The sequence below is a fragment of the Lissotriton vulgaris genome, unplaced genomic scaffold (assembly GCF_964263255.1).
Source record: "Lissotriton vulgaris unplaced genomic scaffold, aLisVul1.2 SCAFFOLD_1849, whole genome shotgun sequence".
Taxonomy (NCBI): Eukaryota; Metazoa; Chordata; class Amphibia; order Caudata; family Salamandridae; genus Lissotriton; species Lissotriton vulgaris.
This window is the reverse complement of record NW_028253537.1, coordinates 141,030-168,120: the sequence shown is the minus strand read 5'-3', so window position 1 is coordinate 168,120 and position 27,091 is coordinate 141,030. Positions and strand designations below refer to the sequence as shown.

The following is a 27,091-nucleotide window of genomic DNA, read 5'->3' as shown; positions in this document are numbered from 1 at the left end:
ATATCGTTTGCAACACTTTGCGCCAGTATTCCTTGATTCTTGCACAATCCCACAGTGTGTGTAAAAACGATCCCTCCTCCCCGCATCCACGGAGGCAATATGGGTGTTGTGCCCTTTGAATGCTATGTAGTGTCGTTCGAGTGTAGTATACCTGGTGTAAGATTTCAAGTTGTACCAACCGGAGCCTTGCTGATATCCCTACCTCTTTAGGTGATGCCTGGGCTTCTTGCCGTTCAGAGTCGTCCATGTCCCCAACCTCTGTGACCCAGTGCCCCTTTAATATGACTGTCGGCTCTGGCAAATTGTTAATCAATTTTCTGTGTGTGAAGGACGTGGCTCTTCTCTGCATGTGGTCCGTGAGCAGTCGGTTTTCTAGTGGTGTGGAGTCCTGGACTGTGGTATCTGGTGGTATGGCCGCTAACAGTGCATGCCGTATTTGTGTATATCTATAAATTTCGTTTGGACCCAAGTTATATTGTGCCTGTAGTTGTGTGAATGGTATTACAGTCCCACCGTCCCACAGGTCGCCTACCGTGGAGATCCCTATGCTGTCCCATTGGTCGATGCCCTTGCTATATAGTAGCTGGCCTCGTTTTCTGGTATCCCAGAGTGGAGTCATTTTAGTCAGTACCCCTTTCCAACCCAGCCGGATCTGTGCAGTGTGCCATAGTGTGATTGTATGGTTGGTGGGACCTTCCAATTTCAGTGCCTGCTCTTTATTGTATAGAGCCGCAAGCATATTGTTTGTGCCCAACTGGGCTCTGTCTGCTTTATATGCTGGGTCTTCCTGAGGTGCATGGATACATTGATTAATGACCTTGAGCTGTGCTGCCCAGTAATACAGTTTTACATCGGGGAGTGCTATCCCACCGTCATACCAACTTTTATTCAATTTTGCCTGCGCTATGCGTGCTGGGCAGGGACCCCAAAGAAGTGCTGACACCTCTGTTGCCACTTGTTTAAAGTAACGAGGTGGGACAGGGAACGGTGTATTTTCATGTGCTTTGAGAAACCGGGGCAAGGCCATCATCTTCTATAATTCCGCTTTACCCAGCAACGTCGGTGGCAAGGAGGCCCAGTGCCTTACGTCACTCCGCAGTCTCTCCAGCAGGGGTGCTAGGTTTTTGGAAAAGAATTCAGTTGGGTCTTTTGTAACATATATATACCCAGATACTTTAATGAGTCAGTCGTTTCTACTAGTGGACAGTCAGGAGGTAACTGTGGCGCTGGTCCCCGCAGTATATTTAGGATTGACTTATCCCAATTTATCGTGTACCCTGACATCTTCCCGAAGTCATCGAACAGGGCAAGAGTTCTGGTATAGAGCGGTCTGGATTCGTGAGATATACTAATATATCATCTGCATAGAGTGAGAGACGATCCTCCCATCCTCCCTTCCACTGAATTCCTCTGAGCAGCGGGGTTCCTCTGATCAGGGTCGCCAATGGCACCAGGACCAGTGCGAACAGGAGCGGAGACAGGGGGCAGCCCTGGCGTGTCCCTCTTGCCAACTGTATCTCACCCAATATGTGTCCATTAGCTACTACTTGAGCCATGGGGTTTGTGTAGAGGAGCCGTGTCCATGCACAGAACAGAGGACCGAATCCCAGACTTGGAAGCAGTATGAAGAGATTCCTCCAATCGACCATATCGAAGGCCATCTTAGCATCTAGTGACAATATCACTGCTGGATCCAGTAGTGATGTAGCCCTTGCTAGTGCTCCATGTAGACGTCTGAGGTTAAGTGCAGTGTTCCTATGAGGCATGAAGCCCGATTGGTCTGGATGTATTAAATGGGGCAAGGGGGTCATTAATCTATTAGCTCGCATTTTGGCTAAAATCTTCGCCTCTGCATTTAGCAGCGATATAGGACGGAATGATGTGCTTTCCGACGGCGGCTTACCAGGTTTAAGGATTGCCACTATTGTAGCTAGTACAAAAGGGGGTGGTGATGGACGGAGCATCTGAATCAATCAAACACTCACACCCAGTCAAAAGATCTGGGTTTAATCCATCACTGTTCTTTAGCCCACTCTGCCACCCCAGTTCAGACATGGCTATATGCAAATCAGTCTGACCCTGTGCCTCATGGGAACAGTCCAGCCCGAACTGCCAAGCCATGTCTTCCCTGGACCGGAAACAAGCTTCCGAGGACCGGTGTCTGGCATTCCAGCCGTCTTCAGCCCGGCTTGCTTGAATCCAGTGGCAAAGTGAGCAAGGGACTCACGTCTGAGCATACCCTGCCACACTTATGGCGGTACAAAAGGGGGTGGTGATGGACGGAGCACTATTGTAGCTAGTCGCTGATCCAGTGGCAGCTCGCCCTTTTCTAGACTATCGTTGTACATTGCCATCAGGAGTGGGCTTATGGTCTCTGACATCTGTTTGTACCATTCGATCGGGATCCCGTTGGGTCCCAGTGCTTTCCCTGATTGTGTTGATCTGATGGCTAAGTGCACTTCCTCAGTTGTAAAGTTTGCCTCAAGTTCTTTGGAAGCCTCTTGTGTTAGCACTGGCCTTTTTACAGCTTTTAGGAACTCTATTATATTCTCCTCCGGGATCGTGGATGTCGGTGTGTAGACTTCCCTGACATCTTCGGCCAGTGTGTTTACAATGTCTTCTGGGTCTGACGTGAGACGCCCCCTGCAGCCTGTATCTGTCTTATTTTTTTAGTGGCTGAATCACGCTTATCTAGTCAAGCCAGTAATTTACCCGCTTTGTCACCCACATCATATATTTTGTATCTGGTCGCTGCTATGTTGGTCTCCGTCCTTTCCTGCAGATATGTTTTGTGTTGTCGTTGTCTAAGGCACAGGGCATGCTCAGTGTCGGTGAAGGGTCCAGTGAGTGTGCTATGTCGGCCGCCTGTAATGCGGTTTCTAGTTCAGAAAGTTCTTTTTGTGTCTCCTTCTTATGTCCTGTAATGGAAGCTATTGCTTGCCCTCTAAGGACAGTTTTGTATGCTTCCCACAGCACGGCGGGTGAGTCAACTGAACCCACATTTTCTGCAAAGAAATGTTTTGTGGCCGTTCGTAAAGCTTTTTTTTATGTGAGGGATACGGAGATAACCTGGGTATATAGGGTATACTCTCCTGTGTGATTTCTGCCGGTAGGAAAAACTTAGTACTATTGAAGAGTGATCCGAAATGCCCCTAGGCTTTATATCCACCTCTTCAACTTTTTGTAGGTTTGTGTTCAGCATTAAAAAAAATAGTCTATCCTGGACAGACTGTTGTGTACCGTTGAATGAAATGTGTACCCTCGTGCCGTGGTGTGTGCGTGCCTCCAGACATCAACTAGGCCCAATGCTTCCGTAAATCCCTGGAAGCGTGAGATGCCGGGTTGCGCAGGTCGGGCGGGAAACGATCTATTGTAGCATCCATCGTGGCATTGAAGTCTCCTCCAATGATAATCTTGCCCTCTGGCAGGGCAAGGAGGAAGTCGCTTAGTGCCGAAAGCGCTACCGTGTGCAGTGCCGGGGGGATATAAACTGAGACCACAGTTAGGAGTCTTCCTTCCCATTGACCTTGCAGCGCCGCAAAATGTCCCTGATCATCCGCCTTGGTTTGGAGTACTATGAAGGGAGAGTTTTTCTTCACTAGGATTCCTGTCCCTCTGGATCCCGAGAAATTCCGAATGTACCGCCATTTTATATCCCCATCTGTCTAACGCCTTGCATGCCGATCCTGTGAGGTGTATCTCTTGTAGTATTGCTAGTGCGGGACCTAGGCGCATCAGTGCTTGTAGTACTAATCCCCTTTTTATCTTATCGCCCAGGCCATGGACATTCCAAGTAACCAACTTCAACGATGTCACTTGGGTCTTTAGGGCCACGGGGTGGGTGTCGTCACGTTGTGAATTCCCTGACATTTGCTCTGTGTGTGTGATCTGGAATTGCAACCCATTTGCTCTACTTCTGGATCTATCAACCCTGCCAACATTCATCAAAACTATATTAAACCAAAAACTAACCATTCCCTTCCCCTTCCCTGCCCCCCTCCCTGCCTCCCTGCTTAACGGACTTACAACCGCACGCCTCCCCAACTTAGCAGATTGCTTTTTCCCATCCCGAACCATGTTACTTGCTTGCCGGGGTAGAGGTTCCAGCAGAAGTAGCAGCCCTTTCTGCTCTCCAAGGTATGTCGCAGTCTAGTGTCCACAGCCTGTCCAACCCTTATTTATCCTGGGAACCTTCAGTGATTTCGAAAGCTATCTTTTAGGAATGCGGATCCGGGTCCAATCAGTTTGTGGCTGCCCCTGGCATGTGATCCGCTTCTGATCGCTGGGATACTTGACTTCCGGAGTTGTCCTCTTCCGTCCGGCGGTGATGGTTTCTGCTTCCACGACTGGGTCTGTCTGTTCGCCTCCAGCCTTCAAGCCAGTCATATGTCGCTTCCGGTGTGTCGAAGAACCACGTCTTCCCCTCCGCCACTACTCTGAGTCGTGCTGGAAATAGCATGGAATAGGGCAGCTCTTGTGCAGGCAGAGCTTTCTTAACGTCTATGAAGTTTCCTCTACGGCGGGAAACCTCGGCCGTATAGTCCGGGAAGAAAGTCACAGTCTAAATCAGTACTTTAACCAGCGGTGAGATTCTGGCTGCTTGTAGGATCACGTCCCCGTCGTGGAAATTGAATAATCTGGCTAGTACCGGACTTGGGGCCGGCCCAGGTTTTGGTTTGCCACCGGGGACTCTATGTGCTCTTTCCACTGAAAAAAACAAAAACTGGACAGACCTTTTGGTGGCAGTCTTGTCTTTACCAGCTCTTCTACGTAGAGATCCATAGCTCGGGCGCCGTCGCTTTCCGGAATACCAAGAATGCGCACGTTGTTTCTTCTTGAGCGCCCTTCCTGGTCGTCTAGTTTTTCTTGGAGTATTTTGTTTTCCGCTTCGATTCGGGTTATGGCTACCTGTAGCTCAGAGTGTCTTCCACCAGTGACTTGGTGACCACCTCCACTTCTTTGATTCTGTTGGACATTTTTTGAAAATCCGCTCGTAGCAGGAAGACATCTGTTGAAATTGTCCCTACTGTGGTTTGTACACTTGATAAAGCTGCCATTATGTCCTCTAGTGTGACTTTCTTTACTCCTTCATTGTCTGACCCCTTGCCCGCGGATTGGCGCCCTTCTGGCGGTGGCGGCACACTTTTATCATATTTATTTATTTTGGAATTTTATAAAGCGCTTAGTTACGCTCTCCGGCGTGTCCCTGCGCTGAGAGTGAGCATGTGGGAGAGAGGGAAGTTAAGGCAGTGCTAGGCGGAAAAGGTGGGTTTTGAGGGCTCTGCAGAATTTGGCCTCAGAGGGTTCCAGGCGTAGTTCTGTAGGGAGCAGGTTCCAATTCTTGGCTGCGAGGAGTCTGAACGATCTGCCCCCCATACGAGCTTTACGGATTTTGGGGACAGCAGCCAGACCAGTGCCAGAGGATCTAAGCATCCGCTCTGGTATATAAGGGGTGATGAGACAGTTGAGGGGGGCGGGTGCTCTACCTCCAAAGATGCGATGACATATGCATAGAGCTTTGAATGTAATCCTTTCACGGATCAGCAGCCAGTGAAGGGACTTTAGAGCAGCTTTGGAGGACGTTCTCCTAAGGAGCCTTAGCACCAGCCGGGTTGTGGCATTTTGCAATACTTGGAGAGCCAAATTTGTCCAGTTTGGCCTGGGTGGTCCGGTTCCGTGTTCCTCTGCCCGACATGGTCTCTATGGTGGAGGGTTGCGAGACCTGCCGGTGGGTAATGGCGTTTCTCTTGTTTGCCAGTTCTGCGAGGTTTAAGTATTGTTCTCTATTCCAGGGGTGATGCCGTAATATTGAGTGGTGGTGCCCTGGGTCCGTTAGTAGTTCTCTGTATGCGGTCCGTACCGTGGCGTGCTCCTGGCAGCGTTCTTGTGTTGTGGACCTGCGCCTCTGATGGCCCTGGTTGTCGCGAAGTTCCGGGTTTAGGTGGCGGTGCGCTGGGTGTTAGAGTGGGCCAGACCGCTGGTGTTGTAATCAGTATAACCCATCTCTTCTGGGGGAGGGGGGCGGGCCTGCTTGGCCTGTTTTGGTGGCCCACGAAAAATTCGCGCCTCAGCGCCGATTCAGTGTCAGTCTCACTGTGTCAGCTCGGGTTCAGGTCTTCTGTAACTTTACCGTGTCCGGGCCTCACCTACACTACACTTCTGTTCTTGCTGGTGTGCCTAGTACGTGTCTCACTTTAATGTCCCGGTGTAGTACTTCTCCTTTGCTGTAGGCCGGGATATCTTCTATCACTGGCCCAGTGCCTACCACACCCCTGCCTTCTCGGGTCCCGGCAGTAATTGAGGCCCCGGCTTCTGCTTCGGAAGTATGCCCTTTTGTCCCTCGTCGTCCGCCTTTCACACCTTGAGAGGGAGCGTGAGATGAACAGTTCTGTGTGGCGCTACGGCGCTCTCCCTGCCTCTGTACTTGCCGTCTTCCACCTCCCCGCTGAGTGGTAACTATCGCGTCTCTGTGACCGGAGCGTTTAATCTACTCTCTGCCCCACACCGCCACTGCTGCGTGCCTTAGAGTGTCGTCGGGTCTGTTTAGATTGTTCCGGTCCGCAGTAGCGCTGTGCGTGAGCCTCTCCCCCAGCGCGCCTCTTTCTTACTGTTGCTTCGCCTTTGCGATAGGTCCGGGCCCTCTGCAACTTCAGGCCGCGGCTTCCTTGCGTCTCGTAGGCCTCTTCCGATCACTCCTTCTGCGTGGTGGTTCTCTGCACCGGATTCGTTCCGGAGTTTCAGCGGTTGTTCTGGCTCAGTCCCGGACCTTGAGACACGTCCCCGGAGTGCTGTTATTATACGGATCAGTAGGCGGATAGATGGAAAGGGCTGATTATCCCCGGAGCTCTGTAACTACGCAGCCATCTTGCTTGGCTGGTAGCCCCGCCCCCTCCTTTTTAACAAATATAAGAGTCTTACCTTGCCAGGGTAAACTGTTTTTCTTTTTTTTAAACTGCACACACAGGCTTCAATTTCATGCCGGTGACTTGTTTAAATGGCTACCTAAGTGGGTATCAAAATGAATGCTGCAGGCCCACAGTTGCATTTAATTTTAATTTGCAGGCCCTTGGCATTTGTGGTTACCACTTTACTCCTTTACTAGGGACTTGCAAGTTAATTAAATAGGCCAATTGGGTGTAAGCCAATTCTACCATGTTTAAATAAGAGAGCACATGCACTATGCACATTTTACCAGTGCTAGAGTCCTAAAGCGGTACAAAAGGGGGTGGTAATGGACGGAGCATCTGAACCAATCAAACACTCACACCCAGTCAAAAGATCTGGGTTTAATCCATCACCGTTCTTTAGCCCACTCTGCCACCCCAGTTCAGACATGGCTATATGCAAATCAGTCTGACCCTGTGCCTCATGGGAACAGTGCAGCCCTAACTGCCAAGCCATGCCTACCCTGGACCGGAAACAAGCTTCCGAGGACCGGTTTCTGGCATTCCAGACGTCTTCAGCCCGGCTTGCTTGAATCCAGTGGCAAAGTGAGCAAGGGACTCACGTCTGAGCATTCCCTGCCACACGTCCATTACCACCCCCTTTTGTACCACTTTTGGCCGCCACAAGTGTGGCAGGGTATGCTCCGACGTGAGTCCCTTGCTCACTTTGCCACTGGATTCAAGCAAGCCGGGCTGAAGACAGCTGGAATGCCAGAAACCGGTCCTCGGAAGCTTGTTTCCGGTCCAGGGAAGGCATGGCTTGGCATTTCGGGCTGGACTGTTCCCATGAGGCACAGGGTCAGACTGATTTGCATATAGTCATGTCTGAACTGGGGTGGCAGAGTAGGCTAAAAAACGGTGATGGATTAAACCCAGATCTTTTGACTGGGTTAGAGTGTTTGATTGGTTCAGATGCTCCGTCCATTACCATCCCCTTTTGTACCACAGAGTCCTAAAGCCAGCAAAAACAAAGTAGCAAAACAGGAGGTTGAAGGCAAAAAGTTAGGGGAGAGTCACGTCAAAGATGTCCGGTCTAACAATACACATTAGCCTCTACTATGTACAACTCAGATCAAGCAAGAAAACCACTAGCTTGTGTACAACTGAAACATCCTTCTCAAGCTAACAAAGATCACTCCCAATCCCACCCCTCTGCCCTTGGCTTTCTGCCCACCCACTACATTGCACAAGCTACATGGGTCTTATTCCTTGCAATGCCTAAAAGCAAATTCCTCGCAATTCCTAAAAGCAAACAAGATGCCCACTCTGGCTTTGGAAACTGCTATTCACTTGCCTTTCATGCCTGGCATGTACGCAGTGAGCTTCTGCTCTTCCCGAGCTCTCAACGGACAGCTTCTCTGAGATGCGATGACAAACCTCTTTGTCAAAATCAATCTGCTTGGTCAAATGTAAAAAGTAATTTGTAATGGTGGATTTGAGGCTATAAGCTGTGCATTTGATGATGGAGTTAATGTTCTGTGCAAAAGATCATTTTATTTCTCTGGTTTTAGGTTTTTTGTAGAGCAGTCACCATGTTGCTTAATTTTGTTCCTTCCTGAACAGGTTGACAACTTGAAGTGTGAATGAGCTTAAATCACAAGACCTGCAAATCCTTAGTAAAGGGGAATAACTTTATGTATTGCATTGAAAAGGCTACCTAAAATGGCGCAAAAATAGTCTTTTCAACTAAACAAAATGCGAGCAAAATAGACACTACGTGCAGTAACATTTCTGAAATTATTTTTCCGAATGAGCTGAATTTATTGTTAATTATGAATTTAATCATATATTTTTTTCTACTGTACTCTGTTCTCTCAGTACCTAATGCTTATATTCGTGTGTTCTGCAATTTCGAACAAAATATATTGCCATCTTTGGGTTTGTTGGAATTCATTTTCACTTCAGTGTATTTTCCTTCAGGATACTGGACTTTATTATGACCGCTATCTCAGGGAGGTGATTGATGTGCTAGAGACAGACAAGCATTTCAGAGAAAAGCTTCAAACAGCAGATCTTGATGATATTAAGGTATGTAAAAATATGGACCGGCGTCGCAGAAAGGGTGTTTTGGAATGGAAGGCACCAAGGATTCTTAGTAATCTAGTTTTTGTTTTTCCTTCTCAGAGTGGGAAACTTGCTGGAGAACTTGACTTGGTTAGTCACCAAGTCAGGACAAAACTGGATGAATTGAAGCGGCAGGAAGTAGCAAGGCTGCGGATGTTGCTTAAAGCTAAAATGGATTCAACTGAAGGTAAGTGTCTGTAGCCAACACTTCATGAAAGTAGCTGACCGCATCCATGCTGAGAACCACTCTAAATGTACATTTTGTTGTAGTGATAGTAGCTGTAGCTACACTGGTCTTTGTAGAAATTAACTTTGAGGAACTGCATATACAATGTCAGTGCCATTTGGCGATTAGGTGTCTGGAAGTTTGAGTACTTCTGTTGAAAATAGCTTTCTGCTTTGTGTCAGACTCTAGCCTTGTGCTATAGGCAGAATATGTAATGAAGATATATTGCTGTAAAATATATTTGTTTGTGTTTACTTTAGCAGCACATATGAGACTTGCATTTATTTTATAAAGCACTGAAGGTCCGTTTAGGTCTGGCCTGGGGACAGATTTAGTAGTGTACCAGCCTCTGGAAATAAAATAAAAAATAATAATAACATACATATTATATAATGAGTTTTGAGATCGCCTCCTCAGCCGTTGCTCTTTTGGAGTGCCATTCACACTTTAGTACAATCCAAAGTACAGCATAAATAGATTCGGGAAATTGGTTAGCCCTTTTGAGCCAATGGCATGTTGGCAGTATCAGTCAAATTCTGTATCAGTCCATGAGACCATCATTTGGTGTTTGGCTTGGCAGAAAGTGTGTGAGACCGCATTTTCTCTACTTACTGCCAGCAGTCACAGACACAGAGGCAAAAGACTGCCTCCACAAATGCCGAGCAAAAGAAGAAGAAATGTATGGGTTTCCTGTCGTGTTCACCACAATTCTCTCTGTTTCACATTGTTACAGATCCTGGGTGTTCACTAGATAAGGGTTCTAGAGCTTTTTTTAAATTCTTTGCCTCCACTCTAATGGTGTCCTTTTTCAGACTTGCACATAACAAGGCCATTGACAGGACCATAGATTGTATGGGTCCGGGTTCTCCAACCTTTTCTGAGAGCTACTAATATTATTAGCGTGTATACTTAAAGTTGTTTTTTTATGTGCAATAATTTAAGCAAGCAAAAGCTTACTAATTTAATAATCTGGTCGGCAAACAGGTGAGCTACTCAGAGGTATCTTTAGAGCTACAGTAGCTCACAAGCTGCTAGTTGGGAGACCCCTGGTATGGGTAATGCTAGCACCTTGCCGAACTGGTGCATGTGCTGATTGCTAGAGCAAGCACGTCTTAAAAGGGCTGCTGTACTTAAAGTGAGCAGTGGCTGATGTTCTAAGGAGGAGTGCAGTAGTACTTGAAGGTAGGGACAGTACCAGTGCTTCTCAGCAAGTCTGCACATAATTGCCAGCTTTATTGATCAGTGATTGGCTTGTGAAGCAATGTTACAGCTCATAGATTCAGCTCAGTCATTTTGCTGCTTTTTTGAATGCTCTGGATTGGGCGTATTAAAAGGGGTCAATGCCTGTTTCCTGAGAAGGCAAAAAAAATACAAACAACTATTTGAAGAGTATGCCGTGTTTTACAGGTATGCCTGTCTGTAGTTGCTGTACTGCCAACTACAAGCGTCACAGTGATGGTAGGGCTGTCTACAGCACGCAGAGGTCACACATTTATATCTTATGATATATTTATCATGATGTAGTCTATGAGCTACAAGACCTGGTTCCTTGATCTTTATTGCCTGGGGTTTGATTTCTTGTGATGTCCTCAGACAAGTCATGTTCGGGTAATTCAAAAGGATATCAACCTATTTCAAGTTTGCCAATATTTATAAGGATTTTATGAAAGTACAATCACAGACCCGGTTGCTTACATTTATTATCATTAATATTATTATTATTATTATTGTAGAAATAGCGAAATTCTGACCAAGAAAATTAATATAAATTATCAGGAACCTCACAAAATATATTACTTTATAACAAGTACATATATTTGACAGAAAATTGTTAACGGAAATGTGTGAAAATTAGACTATCATGACAAATAAATTGAGTCATATGAAAATAGTGTGAACTATAGTAAATGCTGCAGAAGGAAAATAGGATACACAAGTTAAGGGAAAAAGACGAGAATCCAATTAGGAGGTTGTTCTGCATTATATGAGCAAATAAGGTTAGTCACATACTCAACCTAAACATTCCCTTTACCTTTCATTACATGTTTTTAGGTTCTTCTGTTTTCTTGAACACTGGAAGAAATGTTCAAATTGATAAATTGTTAGTTTTGGTCTGGATTGCATTTCAGTAAATTATATAAAGTGATGTCAACAGGATGATAAGTTGGTTTTGCTGCTTGACGAATCCTACCTCTTTATGATCGCAGCATGTTTGCAAGCAAGCAGGCTGTTTTTACTATCATTCATTACAACATCAATGCCACAGCAGCCCAGTGGCTTCTTGTTGTATGACCCTTTCAGACAGTTATGTTTAAGGCCATATTGCTATGGGGGGTAACTGAAACTGTAAAGAGATAAAAATCCAGATTTGGTTAAAGATGTCACACATGCTATCAAGTCACATAGCAGCTGTGTATCACAGAGTCATGTCAGCAAATGGCAATTAGACATTTATAGCTAATCATGATATTACCTTACATGTGCAGGAGTGTGGTAACTTATAAAATATCTACTTGTCCAAGTGACATGATGCTTCTGGATTCTACTTGTCCTATATAAAAAAACAAAAGAAAAATCCACTTGTCCCGTTTGGTGTCATGTGGAGAGGTGACAAAGTATGGTATCTCCTAGGAGATAGATGAATACATTCTCCGGCAATTGCTTTCCTGATTGTGCCAAGGCTCCAGTTATATCAAGGGTTGGATTCCTGCAATGTTCTGGTTTTTCTACCTTTCTGTAATTCCTCATCAGCCCTGATTAGCAGTTAAGTGCAGCAGAATTCCCCTATGGAATTACCATTGGCTCTTTCATGGGTGGGTAGTTGTTCTTGTACCCAAATGTACAGGGTGTGAGAACAACTGTCCCTGTTTTACCTGTCAGAAAATCTAGCTGACAAAATCACTTATGGAATGGCTGCATTGCAGCCTGTATCCATTTTCCTTCCCCTGGCCAACTCTCTGCCATGGCACAAAAGGAACATGTTTTGCCACTATCCTCCCTCCTCCGCATCGCTCCACAACAGCCTCCGGCCTCCCCCTGCTTGTGTTTATGACCTGCCTAGAGTAGGCGGTAAATGTGAGTGATAACATACATAGAAATAGATAATGCTGTGTGTAATTCCGCCCTGTAAAATCATATCTTCATGGTTATGGCCCTTTCCTAGAGGATAAACTTGTAATTGCATGGTGCTGTTGGAGTGCTACCACATTGTACTCGTTGTTAAGGGTTTAACACCCTTTCAGTACTGTGCAACCGGTAAGTGGGGCCTTAGAGGTAGAAGTAGGCGAGAAAGTGTAATTCCAGAGTTAGAATGCCCAGTGAAATTCTGCACATCCTCATATTTACAAGTTTAAGGTTATTCACCAACTTCTTTCCAATCTTTCCATAATGGCAAAGGTTGGAAATGCACTCCTAATAAGTGGGAGTAAAACCCTTTTTTTGGGTGGGTTTAGGGAAATTAAATTTGCAGTTGCTCAGCGGAGTTTTGCAAAAGCAAATCTATGTGTGCATATTTGCTCATGAGAAAATGGGTATCACAAACGTTGTCTAGGAATACAGTTTCCAAGCCTACTTCAATAACCTGTAGAGAATTCGTAAATCTGCACTAATGCAGTGACACCTGCGAGTGCACCTAGGTGACTTACTACTTTTTTTAAAATTTATTTTTTTATATATATTTCTTTTTTTTCTTTTTATTGAACTTTTTCATCGACAAGCAGTATACAATACAGAGGAGACAAACTACACTTTCCTTCAGTAAATTCATTATCATATAGAATTGTGCAACAGTACATTGGGCTTGCTGCTTTTTTTTCTTTTTTTCTAATTCGCATACATTAAACACATTTTATTAAATGATGCCTTAGAGAAATGATATGTAAATTTGCAGTATAGTGTAGCAAAACTGTTTTTCAAGCTGTAGTTTTTATTTGAGTACATTAACTTTTGAAAACAATCACAATTTTTGCTTTGCAGCTGCTGCACGGATTTGCATTTTTATTAGTGAGCAGTCTGAAAGTATTTAAATTAGCTTCAAATTGTTACATTTTGTAGAGTTCTGTACACAGTTTAACACTGAAAAATACATACAAACACAACAGCAGACCAAGGTCAAGCACCTCTACTCTTTACGTTTTAAAAAAATCATCAAACGAAGTGCTACAACTTCTGGCATCTGCTGCTCAGAGATGCCTATTTACACGAAGAGTTCAAACCAAAGGAAGGTGCACTTTATAGAAGTCAGGACAAATGACAAGTAAGTACTTATTCTTGAGAAAACACCGGCACACAGCCAACGTGTTTCGTTCCCCAGTGCCACGGGAACTTTGTCAGGGCTGTAACAATTCCAAAAGACTAACATACATACAATGTGACAAATATATACATAGTGAAACACATTTAAAAATAGCTTTAAAAGAGTAACAAGAATTCTGCTGACACAGATGGCCCAGGCATAGTTTTGCACAAAGCCTTTTGGTTAAGACCTATACAACCACAGAGAATTACATAACAAAAAAACACAGAACAACATTGAAAATGACAGCCATATAGTAACAAATTATCAATTGATTGTACATTAGGTCCCATTTCAAGAAATTATCTCAAATGGCTAAAGTCCCCATGCATTTATAAGCAGGTGGGAAAGATAAGTAGAAAGAAAAAGGAGACAAGCAAGAAAAAGTTTGAAAGAAAAAGAAATAACTCAATAAAAAACCAAAAGCAACAGGAAACCACATGTAACCCAAAAGGAGCAACACAAAAGCATGTCTAATCACCTCCAAAACCTCCGGCGTTCCGAAGATCAGCAGCAGCCACCTACCATTCATCCCTACTATATAGTGTAGCAAATTAATCCTTAATCATTACTATTCGTCCCTATTATATTAATCATTGACCCGTCATGTCCACGGTAATAGTGGAACCATCCACAATTGACATAAATATATAAATATATCAATATAAAGATCACCAGTTAAACATGTCGAGAAGCAACCTGCATCCTAGATGAAAACTGCCTAGTATCCATTTCTAAACCAAATGACAACATTGGGAATATATTTAAATCACACAGGAATTCTCTTGCACCTTTCACCTTTTTATAATATATTGGTTCAGTAACACTGAAACTACTTCTCAGCTATGTAAACTGAACTCACAGCTCACTACATATCCTTAATGCACTCACATTATTACTAAAGGCTTTTGTATAAATAAATGAATGAAAAAGTTCCTTGCTCTCGTAAAGGGAAGTTTCAATTCTATTAATGACTCTGACGCAAGGATTAGGCTTCCACTCTCTTCACTCTATTACACCCAGCAGCGATTAGAAGGTTAAAACCAAAATAAACTATTTCCCATGAACCTAGGGAAATAGAAAATACATTAACATGCCCACCAATCAGGATAGGTCCTTCCATTCAGCTTCCCCTGAGGACGCTCTATCCTTCTTCTTTCTTCCTGTGAACACAGCCAGTAGAGTCTGTCATCAGACCTGTTTATTCAAATTCATTCCTGTAAAATAAAGGAGGTATTTTAACTATTTGTAAGGACAACTTATCCGGAAAGAAATTCCTTTCAAGATCTCACACCGTCAAACAGTATCCTATCTCAGACCACAGTCTGATATTTATAGCTTGAAAATACATTACTTACATAACTAATGTAGATCCATCAGGAGGGATATACAAATTCAAGGCTTGGCTAATCCTCTCCTCCGAGTCCTTACTAGTATTGAAACTTTCCTTTACGATAGCTAGTAATACTTTTATTCTATGTCCGGACTGAAGGCGGGTGTTTAGGCGAAGCGCCTTGGGACCCTCCGGGTAAGTAGTGCGCTATATAAATGCCTATACATTTACACATTTAGGCTAGTTCCAATCTTGTCCATCACCAAAGAAGCCAGACATGTAACTGGTTTAAATTAGAATCTTTTGAAGGTAGAGTGTGATGACCAATCAGCAGCATTTATGAGATAAATGAGCTTCCAATGCAAAGTATTTGTGGAAATGTGCTTTTAATGAGCACACCGGTGCAGGGGTCAGCCTTCTCTGTCCATGGGTCCGCAGACCAACAAAATGAAGATTGGCACTGATGCATGAATTCAAATAACAAGTTTATTAATCACTCATGAGTGGGACTACGTCCATACTCTAGTCATACGCCCCTAGACTCTGGAACACCCTTCCTGCACATATCCGAGCAAGTCCCTCCCTGTTCACATTCCGCAAACAGCTAAAGACGTGGTTATTTGACCAATAGCCTTGTATATCTTCTTTACCCCAGTTGCTGATCCATCCCTTAACTAGCGCCGAGACGCCCACGGGTATTCGCCGCGCTCTACAAATGTCAATAAATAAATAAATAAATAAATAAATAAAACACCCTCAAGTGTTCCAAAAGGTATTACATTGAATACACAGACCATGGTGCTTATATACAGAGTTTGTTGCAGGGTACGCATGTAGTTAAAAATAGAAGGTACAAGCATACACAAGAATAACTACCGACAAACATGGGCAGATGGGGAGATGACTTAGTCAGCAAATTGGGAGCGGGAACTGAACTGCTTACAGCACCCACAAATAGCCGACAGTTACATCTTCCATCAGGTGCATTTCAGCAGCTACAGGCCTTTGCTCAACACATACATTGCTTTGGCCCAGTACTGAAGGAGTTAACTAAAGTTGATGACACAAGCAGAATAGAAAGGCAAGCAACAGTGAAGACAGATGAATTACATAGCTAACAAAATGTATGCCACAAACAAGATATAGCTTCAGCTTGTGTGGAGAAGTGTGGCTCAATGGTTAGAGCGGCAGACCCTGATGCAGAGGTCTAGCCCGGGACCAGGGTTCAATTCCCCGCCTCAGCGGGTCTTGGGCTCAAAATTCCACGGACCTGATAATTCTCGCCTCGGTGCCTATTCCAATCATGGAGTCCCACTCTGCAACTCTGGGCAATAGCTTGCTTAATCTAGACAACTGCCCCCACAACGCTAAGGATGCCTGGCCTCCACCTTGGGGGTGCCCAGGAGTGGACGCCTCACGGGGAAAGCCAGGATGGGTTCCACAGCAGAATTCGTACAAGCGCCTTGAGACCCTTGCAGGTGAGTAGTGCGCTATACAAGTATCAATTTACATTTTAGCTTTATGCTAACGGAAGTTATTTCGATTTCCACAGCTTTAAAAGCCATCACTCACCCCCTGTACTGAATGAGCTCCAAAGTGGGAATTATCAATTCATGCCTCTTGCATGGCCCAGTGGATCCATCGAGCAGTAGTAGGGGAAGAGAAATAAATAGCTGTCTTTTGCCCTGTGGCCGTATATCTTCAATCATAGACTCGTAGCTATTGAGCTCCCTTATCACGCACAATTTCGGAACATCCGTGAAAGATTGATACAACACTGACTGAGTTACATTTTGTTGTTCTAGAAATATGAAATGTAACTCCTTCTGGAGTAAATACTGTGCTTGTAAGATCCTGAGCTCTCACATCCAAAACGCGACCGGAAATCAAACCCAACAAGGTGGACAGTTTGGCTGACATGTTTCCTAGAGAGATACTTACTAGAAGGCCAGGACGTAAACAAATTCAACACTTTATTTACATCCCATAAAGTAGAATATCGAGGTTCCAGGGCTGAAGACAATCTAATGCCCTGGACGAGTTTGCATGCTAGTGAATGTTCCCCAATCGGCTGACCATCTGTTGGGACATCTCATGTCAAGATAGCGATCTAAACCTATTGATTGACCTATAAGCTAAGTCCTCTGCCCTAAAGAGGCAAAGCATTTCAATATGTGGACAACTTCTGCCCCCATTGGATCCGCCTGCTGATGACGCCAACCCCACCACTGAGACCAGGTTGAGCGGTATCTCTTGTTGGTGCTATCTGCCCAGGCCCTGGTGAGTAGCGGCAGCCTCTGCCAAAAGTCCTGGAACTGTCCAGTGTTTCCTGTAATCCACCGTGTCATGAGACGAAGCAAACCCGTGAGCAGCAGGTGTTCAGGATCCCAAAGGAGATAATGAGGTAGGGGTAGAGTGATTGGAAAATCCCAGGACAGTTCCACCAGTGATGGAAACCAGACTTGCGATCTCCAAATCGGGGTTCTCACTACTAGATCCGTCTGCTGCTGTCAAACTTGGGTGGATAACTTCATGATCCTCACAAACTGAGTGAAGGGCTACCCTGTCTCTGTGCTCGGGAAAGCATCGACTGCTATTGCGCTGGGATCTGGATGCCAGCTGCAGTACCTCTCCATTGGATTGTCCAGACGAAAGGCAAAGAGATCGTTCAAGAATGGACACCATCTGTTCTGGAGTTCCTGAAATATTTGCAGATGGAGTTTCCAAAGTCTTGAGTCTAGCCAATGACTGAAATGCCAATCTACCACTTCGGAAGATGTTCCGCCAACAACTAAATCTGGTTGGTCAGGCAGTACTCCCAGAGGTCGCGAACCAAATCTGACAGATTTTTTTATCTTGGCCCTCCCGGATGATTGACATAACAGACCAGTGCTATGATGTCCATCTTGAGAAGCACAGAGCATTGAGCCTTGTCCTTTGTCCAGCATTTCACTGCAAATGACCCTGCCATAAGTCCTAGACAATTCATATGAAGGGCCTGGCCTGCGGAGGATCATTTTCCTCATGTGTAAAACTCCCTGCATTGAGCTCCCGAAACGCTGGCGTCCGGTTCGATTACTATGTCTGGTTGGGATCCAAAGTTTGCACGGCCATTCCACGCTTCCATATGGGAAATGCACCATTGGATCTATGTTTTCGCTTCCTCTGAAAGAGGAACAAATTGAAAATACGTGAGACCCTTGCGTAGATGAGAACTCTTGAGGCTCTCGAGCGCAATAATGCAAAGGACCCAGAACAATGGCCTTTGTTGATGAGTAATGAAGACCTACTATTCTGGCTAGGTGATGTAGAGAGATCGTGGTCTTGGATAGAGTACTTTTGAGCTTGTGTTTTGATCTTGGAGAGCTTTTGAGAAGGAAGACTTAGAGTAGTGATGATAATCCACTGCAAACCCCAGAAACTGAATCTTCTGAGAAGGGGAGTGGACTGACTTTGTTTTGTTAATCATGAATCCAAGGGCCTCCAGTAAATCGACTGTCATCTGTAGATGATAGGATATACATCTTGAACACCAATTAAGAATTTCGTTTAAGTAGACTACTAGACTGACACTTGGAGATCGCAGGTGTTCCACCTCAAGCTTAAACACCTTGGTAAAACACCACAGAGCGGAAGACAGACCGAAAGGGAGGGAGGTAAATTTGAAAATCTGAGACCTTAACTGGAACTGTAGAAAGCATGTATGGGGTGGGTTAATGGGGATCGTGAGATACACATCCCTGGGATCCAACCTGACCATCCAGTCCTGATCCTGTAGCAGATCCCGGAGGATATGAACCCCTCCATCTTGAAGTGGCGGTATACCAGACACTCGTTGAATTTCCTTAAATTTATAACTGGGCAATCGCACCCCCATCCCATTTCTCTACCAGGCATAGTTTGCTAAGGAAACCATTGGGGTTAAGGGAAGCTGGTATGATAGCCCCCTTCGCTAATAGACTGGTGATCTCTCCATGCACTAATGTCATCTGATCTGCCGGAGAGCTCAGAGGTTTGGGACGGAAGGGTTGAAACTGAGAGTCGTAGAACTCTATTTGGAAACCTTGGATTGTTTGAAGGACCCAGGCATCTGTGGTCAGGGTTGCCCAATTGTGGGTGAAAAATCCCAGCCAGTCCCCCATCTTGATACCCTATGGGTTCTGAACACTCACCTAGTGGGGTATTCAAGGACCCATTGTCTCTTCCTCTGGCATCTCTCTGGCAAGGATACAATCTTATTTGGTAGAAGTTCCAAAATTTGGCTGGATCCTGCCATTGTCCTCCTTTGTAGGCGGGTTGGAGGTAAGTGCTGCCGGTCGAGCGCCCCCTGCAAAAACCAGCTCTGGTAAAAACACAGGGCGTGAATATAGTTTTAATGGAGGATTGAGCTTTACCAAGGGAATTGAACGTCATTAAATTTCTCTAATTTTTTCACGAAGGGGCCTCCAAAAAATGTACCCTCCGCAATTGATTCAACCTCTGGGGTGAAGAGCTCACCCAATTTAGGGTCTATTTTTATTATCAGTGACCTATGCCTTTACGTGGAAATAACGCAGTTCGCATTTCTTAAGAGAATCCTTTCCCTTTGCAACCAGCTGGACAGGGCATCGGGCTATACCAAGGAGTCGGATGCTTTGGTGTCCTCAGCCATATCCAGATTCTTTGCTAACTGACCCATAACATCTAGCAATTTATTCTGGCATTACCACCAGGAGTAATCAATGCCTTTCTTCGGGTCTTTTACAAACGTTGCGAAAAAGGTAGCCATTTTCCCATCCAATGCCAGCCTGGGACATTCTGCTCTAAGGCAGCTCCGCACCTCCTTGTCCAACGGCTTCCGCAATCTGGCTTCTATGTAGGATACTACCTTTGGGCCAGGGGTCCATTCCACTGATCGTGGATTTAAAAGTTCATCAGGATTTAGCATATCCGTACCCGGATCTTGGGGATCCGTATCAAGGGTGTTAAGACCTGTAGAAGGTAGGGTGCCAGGGTCTACCAGATTCCCGTCCGAGGTTTGCAGAGTCATCCAGATTCACCGGGTTAGGGAAGTCCGGAGCAAAGGAAGATCCCCCTAAATTACTAGATCTGGAGGGTTGAGAGTCCATGAAAGTCCAAAGCGTCCATATCACTCCTTTCTCCTCCTCGCACTTGCATTTGGACTCTGAAACGTATGTGGAAGGCTGCCTTGGAGGGTAAAGGGGACCTGGGGTCTGTAATTTTTTCCTCTGTTCGAGGGGTCTTTGGTACTGGGCTTGGAGTTGCTGTATTTTCCTCTCCAAGAGCGCCACCACTTGCGAAACTGCTTTAAATATTGACACATCCATTACTTGGCAAAAATGACCATCAATAGGGAGGTATGTAACCTCTTCCTCCTCATAATCTTCAAAATCCGCCATTTTGGTTATATATTTAAACAATAAGGAGGAATGGGGAATAACGGAATAGGGGAATCCCTGTATATTTTATATGTACCAGCAAGGGTTAAATTCAGAGGCCAACGGCCCGAGACTAGTCCTCCCTGAATGATATGTAGGGGGTGGGTTTGGATGGATGTGGTCGGGCAGCAGTGGGTGGATGGTCTGAGCGCGTCAATTTCACAGTACGTTTCCCCTGGCGGTCGGAAGACTGCACCATGTCGATAGCCCTTCAGTCACACCAGCAGGTGTGCTACAAGGAGAAAAAATGCAAATTAGGCACAACTTATTTGTAAGCTTGCAAGCAAATCAAACATCTGATAAGTTTATGAAGCTATAAGCCTTAAACACGTTAAACAAGCACAAAACGAGAGGCGAGAGAAAAAACAATTGTCAGGCTGCTGGAGCAATGAAGAAATAGGAGGATAGAGCGTCCTCCAGGGAAGTTGAATGGAAGGACTTCTCCTGATTGGTGGACATGTTGATTTACTGTCTACTTCCCTAGGATTCATGGGAAATGTAGTTTTATTTTGGTTTTAAGCTTTTAATGGCTGCTATATGTAGTAAAGTGAAGAGAGTTGAAACCTAATCCTTGCCTCTCGACCTGATATAGAATGATATATAAACGTTTGAACAAGTTGTATGTATGGATACACATCTTGCGTTTGTTGCAGGCAATCCTCTTACAGATCACAGATCTACCATGTGGCTCTCTAAACTGGCAGCTAATGAGTTTATATGCTGCAGAGGACTGGGCCTGCTTTTCGTGTCGTCAAAATAAACCTGAAAACCTATTTTCCTTGACCCCAAACAATATCGCCTGTGTGTCATATGTGTATTTGTATAGTATTCTTTTTTTTCTATTTTTTTTTTTAATACTTTTATTCAATTTTCACACCATAAACAGAGCGGTCATAAACGGAGCATTCCAATACATTGCATTTCAACGTGTACCCAATATACATCTGAGTCCTGTACACGCTTCGTGGTTAGTTATACTTCTCCAGTATTACAGGTGTCTTTCATAGATTTACATGCTTGAATATTCCCCGTCGTCGAAGTGGGAGTCCCATGGTAAATAAAATAGCAATAACCTACTAATAACATATGTATGTAAATACATAACATAAAATATATACTAGAAAAAACAGTAAATACCCAAACACAATTCCTACATAGGAATACATGGCAGAGAGAGAAAACACTTGTAACACATTCCTGTCATTATGTAGTCCAAGCTACAGCCAATCGGGCACCAGCACCCCTCCAGAACCTTCTCCTCAGAGCTCAGTCCCTCAGATTTTCTACCACACATCGTGTGAAGGGAGTCTCCCTGAGCTCTGCTCAGTTTTCTTCCAACTTCAAGTTTCCTGTGACTTCAGCATGTCTTCAAGTAAGAAGTCTTTATTTAGACCTTGTTCTTCTTGTGGGAAATTACGTCTTTACTCTGAGGACCCCCACAAGAAGTGCATTTATTGTCTTTATCCTGACCATGAGGTTGGTAAATGCAAGTTTTGCAGAACCTTCTCTACAAAGACCCTTAAGGACAGAGAAGGCCGTCTCCTCCTATGGCTTCAGAGACTTGAGGATAAGGATTCGGCACTGTCTGACGCATAAAGCCTGCTGTCTGGACCTTCAAAAGCAGCCTCCAAACGTAGTAGTGTGCAGGGATTGACCCCTCCTTTTCTAAAAAAAGAAGAAACTTTCACTGTCTGTGGCTCCTGCGGTGTCCTCGCCACCTCCTACTAAGTCTACACCCACAAGACATGGCTCTCAGGTGTCTTCTGCTGCTTCCTATCATGTTTCTGCTCCGAAACCTGTTTCTTCGTTGACGGGAGCGTCGACGATCGTTCCGACGACGAGATCTGCCGTCTCCGGATCGCCGACGGCGACAGTGACGACGACAGTGACGACATCAGCCTCCGAATCGTCGTTGACGGCAACATCGACGTCCTCCATGTCGACGACGGTATCACTAAGCTGTAAGACTGTTCCGTCAACGATACCTATCGCTTCGTCGTCGAAAAAGAAATCTGCTTCGTCGTCAGCAAAATCGTCGTCGCCGAAAGTTCTCAAGAAACCTTCTTTTCGTCATCAGCTTCATCAACGACGACTATTTCGTAGACGGCCGTACCGTCGACTATGATTCCATCGACGGCAGCCCAGTCGACGGTGGATCCTTCTGCATCGACTCCGTCGATGTCCATGCCATCATAGTCGTCGACATCGTCGACGGCGGTTTCATCTTTTTTTGCTTCTTTGCCTTTGGTACCATTTTCATCCACCGGGTCTGGCTCCTCCAATGTCGCAAGCAGCCAGTTGACCAGCTGTCCATCCCAGATCCACAGCCTCCCTCGCCCTTGTTTGCCACGGGCACTGAGCAGGACTCTGACTCTGATACTCTGAAGGAATCATCCACAGCATTATCACGCAGTCCTTCGGATTTAATTATGAAATGCCAGGACTATGGTGATGATGATGACTGCCAATATTCTCAGGCAGAGGAACATTCTGTGCAGGTTCCAACGGCGACGCTGCCTCTGTTGCTCATCTCCAATCTCCAACATATGTTGGATGACTACAACCGGCGTTTCACACCTTCTCCACAGGGTTTGCCTATGCCTCGTGCACCTGCGGCTGCTGCGGCTCCTGTCGCTGTTCCACTACCGCCATTGCCTTCTCAGGTTCAGACATAAGTTAAAATGCACACTACGGTGTACCCTGATGACCATGATGACGTCCTTCCTGAACGTGAAGATGGAGAAGTACACAATGACTATGATGACAACACCACCCACATGGCTGAGTGGGACGACTATCAAATCCAGACGCCTCCCTCTCATCTAGTGAGGTCCGAGGATTCTCCTCCGGTGTAAGCATGAGCGAATTTTGCGGATCTCGCGTTCGCGAATTTTGCGGATTTGCGGATTTGCAATCCGCGAATTCCCGCGAATTTGCGGATTTTTTTTTTTTGTGTTCGCCCGTGTTTCTGCCAGTTCTCGAGGGTTTTGTACACTTTCGCAAATTGCGAACTTACCTGTCGGGTCGCAAGTTTCGCGAACTTGTTGTTTCTACGTGTCCAGCCTGTTTGGGACACTCTTCTTCATCACTGCCACTCTCTGTCACCACTGCCACTCTCTGACTACTCATGCCACCCTCTGGCCCACCCATGCCACCCTCTGTTTCATCACCACACCCTCTGGTTGTCCAGTGTACATTATTTTCGGCAAAGCAAAGCACACCTTCCCTGCCTCAAGTGACCTGAATTAATTTGGGGCTGATTAATGTGTCGCAGAATATTTTTTTAGCTGGCACCTGCTTCCTTAGTGCGCCCTGATTAGTGATCTTTTGCACTTGCTAAGTGCTTTCATTGTTGCAAAATTAGTTACAACACCTGCCCTGCCCCAACTGACAATAATGAATTAGGGGCTGATTAATGGATTTTAACTTCCAGCCTGGCTCCTGCTTGTCTCCCTTAGCTGTAATTCAGGACCTTTGTGGCATATGTGTAACTATTCTGAGGTTCAGAGCAGGGTCACATAATAGTTTCAACTGGCAACTGAACTCTGGAGGGGCCCCTCAGGAAGCACTACAGGAAACGGCTACAAATGATGAGCCTGAACTTTTGAACCTGGTAAGTAGTTACTTTCAGTTTTGCTAAGATCGTATTTCTGCAATTTTGCACTTATTCGCGGGGCGCGAACTCACGCGAACTCACGCGAACAGTGCGAGCAGTGCGAGCAAAATCCGCTGCTCGCGGATTTGCGGATTTTGCGGGAGATTCGCGAATCTCGCGGATTGCGGATTTCCCGAAAATCCGCAAAATCCGCGAGCGGAACGGATTTTCCGCCCATGCCTACTCCGGTGGACATCGCAAGTTTCCATCAGCTGATGGATAGAGCGGCTCAACGCTTTAAACTGTCCAGAGGGAGAAGGACTGTTTCCTTTATGATTTTAAAAATCAACCGGTCAAGCAAGTCCACACCATACCCATCATAGATTTCATTTGGAATGAGGGAGTAAAATTAATGCAAACTCCAAATTCATTACCAGCACAACTGCCTCGTCTTGAGAAAAAATATAAGGCGCCCTTCGGATCTCCAGCGTGCCTTGTTGCTCAACCTAAGCCTGACTCAGTGGTTACCCAAGCTGCACAACGTCGTTCACGTAATCCGACTTCTCTAATTACGGCTCCTCTAGATCGTCAGGGTCATCGCCCGGACGCTATTGGACGCAAGTTTTCCACAATGGCCTCCACTACGGTGATGGCGGCTAATGCTTTAGCCTCATCCCGGGCGCTTCCAAGGCGAAAGCCTTAAAAATTCTTAAGGACGGAGTGAGAACGTCGGAGGAAATTGACTGCGCAGTTGACATTGCTTGCACTGGCTTTCGTCCGCTTGCTGGGGCAGCTGTCTTGCGGAGGCAGGGTTGGTTACGGTCCACCTCTTTCCGCCAGGAAGTACAGGGAAAAATCCTGGATATGCCGAATGACGGCGAGTCGCTTTTTAGGGCGCATATCGATGAGGCATTGCAGTCCATTAAGGACACTGATACTGCTTGCTCATTGGGGACTTTAGTTTCGAAAGCAACCTTTTCGCGGTGCATGTGGACGCAGCACCTTCTCAACTTTTCGTGGAGGAAACACTCATTATCGCCCCTACCACCAGGGTAATCAACGTTACTCCTCCAACCAACAACAGTCCACCCGGCAGTAGTCTTCAAAAGCCTACAGGGGAAAATCTTCATATAGAGGATCCACTCCCAAACGACAATGAATTGTTAGTCCTCCCAAGTGTTGGAGGTCGAATCTCCCTCAGTGGTCCTCAATCACCTTGGACCGCTGAGTTCTGGGCATTGTAGCGAAGGGCCATGCTCTAGAGTTCGTCAAGATTCCTCCTCCCACTCCACGTCTGGCCCGCCTCCTCCCCACCTCAAGGAGCTTTTCCATCAAGTTCGTCTTCTAATCCAAAAAGGTGCAGTCAAAGTGGTTCCCAGGTATCAGAGGGGAAAGGGATTCTATTCCTGTTTTTTCCTAATACTCAAGAAGACAGGAGACTGGCGACCGATCGTGGATTTGCGAGCACTCAACCTTTATCTCAAGAGCCAATCCTTCCGCGTGCTTACACTCGTAGAGATCTTGCATCTTCTCTCCATGGGCGACTTCATGACCACCATCGACCTACAGGATGCTTACTTCCATGTTCCAATTCTTCCACGGCATCGGAAGTACTTACGCTTCCGGGTAGGACGGAGAGACTTCCAGTTCAAGGTGTTGCCTTTCGGCCTCCGTTCCGCCCCTCGTGTCTTGACGAAAGTATTCGCTCCAGTAGTAGCTTACCTGTGTCTCCAGGGCGTCCAAATCTTTCCATACCTGGACGACTGCCTCCTTAAGTCAGTCTTGCAACCAGCTGCTTCAAGACACTCACCTTTGTCAGGACGTATTTCGCTCTCTCGACCTTTCCATCAATGCCGCCAAGTCCCAGTTCGAGCCGGCTCACTGCAGGAATTTTCTGGGAGCCACTTTAGACACAATGCTGGCAAAGGCATTCGTGTCACTAGAGCGTCAACAGAAAATACTCTGCTTGGTGTCACTGCTTCGGGCAAAACAGTCAGTTTCAGTCCGGAAGTCATTTCTGGGGATGGCATCGTCTTGCATTGCACTGATCCCAAATTGCAGGCTGCGGACTCGTCCCATTCAAGAGGAAATGGATTTATAGTGGCGTCAGGTCACCGGGTCTTTCAACGACCTCGTCAGTGTCAGCGTTCGCATAAGAGCAGCTCTCCAGTGGTGGGCGCAACCATCCAACCTTGCAACAGGGACTTCTTTCCTCTGCACCACTCCAGAACTCACGCTAACGGACGCCTCCTTGGAAGGCTGAGCTGCTCAACTTCAAGGCCTCTCCATCAAAGGCAAATGGACTCTGCTTCAGCGTTCTTAGCACATCAACGGGCTGGAGTTGATGGCCATTTTTCTGGTACTCAAGTCGTTCCTTCCTGTGATTCAAGGGGAGTCGGTGCTCATTCCTCCGATTCCGTTGGTGCCTCGCGTGCTGTGGATGTTGCAGAGACAGCTGTGCCACATTCTCCTGATTGCCCCCAGATAGCCCCGACAGGCGTGGTTCTCGGAGCTGCTTCTTCTGTCCCATTGCGAGCCCATTCTCCTCCATCCTCGAGCGGACCTCCTCACGATGGACAAGGGCCAGATTTGCCATTCGAACCCCTTCTCTCTGCAATTGTCGGCCTGGAACCTGAGCACCTTGAATTTGCGCATTTAAATATTTCCCCGGAATGCAGAGACATTCTCGCTCAGGCCAGAGCTCCGTCTACCATTAAGACCTACAAGCTCAAATGGAAGAGGTTCTGTCATTGGTGTGCGGCTGCTAATATCCATCCTATTCATTCTACTCCGGAACAACTACTTCTGTTCTTTTTGCAACTAGCTCAATTAGGGCTTTCCCATTCTACTTTGAGGGTTTTCTTGGAGGCAATCTCTCGTTTCCGGCAAGATGGCTCCTATTCTCTCTGCTCTTCCAGAGTTATTCTTCAGTTTTTCAAAGGACTGTTCCGGAAGTTCCCACCTATTCGGAATCCTCCTCCTACTTGGCATCTCAATGTCGTCTTGGCCCAACTGATGAAGGCGCCATTTGAGCCTATCCACAGGGCGGACTTAAAGTTTCTAACCTGGAAGGTAGCTCTTCTCCTTGCTCTGACATCATCACGACGTGTGAGTGATCTTCACGCTTTCACTATTAAACCTCCTTTTCTCCAATTCAAATCTGACTGTGTGGTGCTTCGCACCAACCCTACCTTTTT

At 45.9% G+C, this 27,091-nt stretch overlaps 1 protein-coding gene across 1 annotated transcript in view; it reads left to right on the top strand.

The window, feature by feature from the left end:
• Positions 1–27,091, top strand: part of LOC147660933 (nucleobindin-2-like) — a 203,590-nt gene that overhangs the window by 65,955 nt on the left and 110,544 nt on the right. Inside the window, exons 3-4 of the mRNA XM_086951417.1 lie at positions 8,865–8,972; positions 9,069–9,195. Of these exons, the coding sequence (XP_086807543.1) occupies positions 8,865–8,972; positions 9,069–9,195 (235 nt within the window). The remainder of the gene's footprint in view (positions 1–8,864; positions 8,973–9,068; positions 9,196–27,091) is intronic.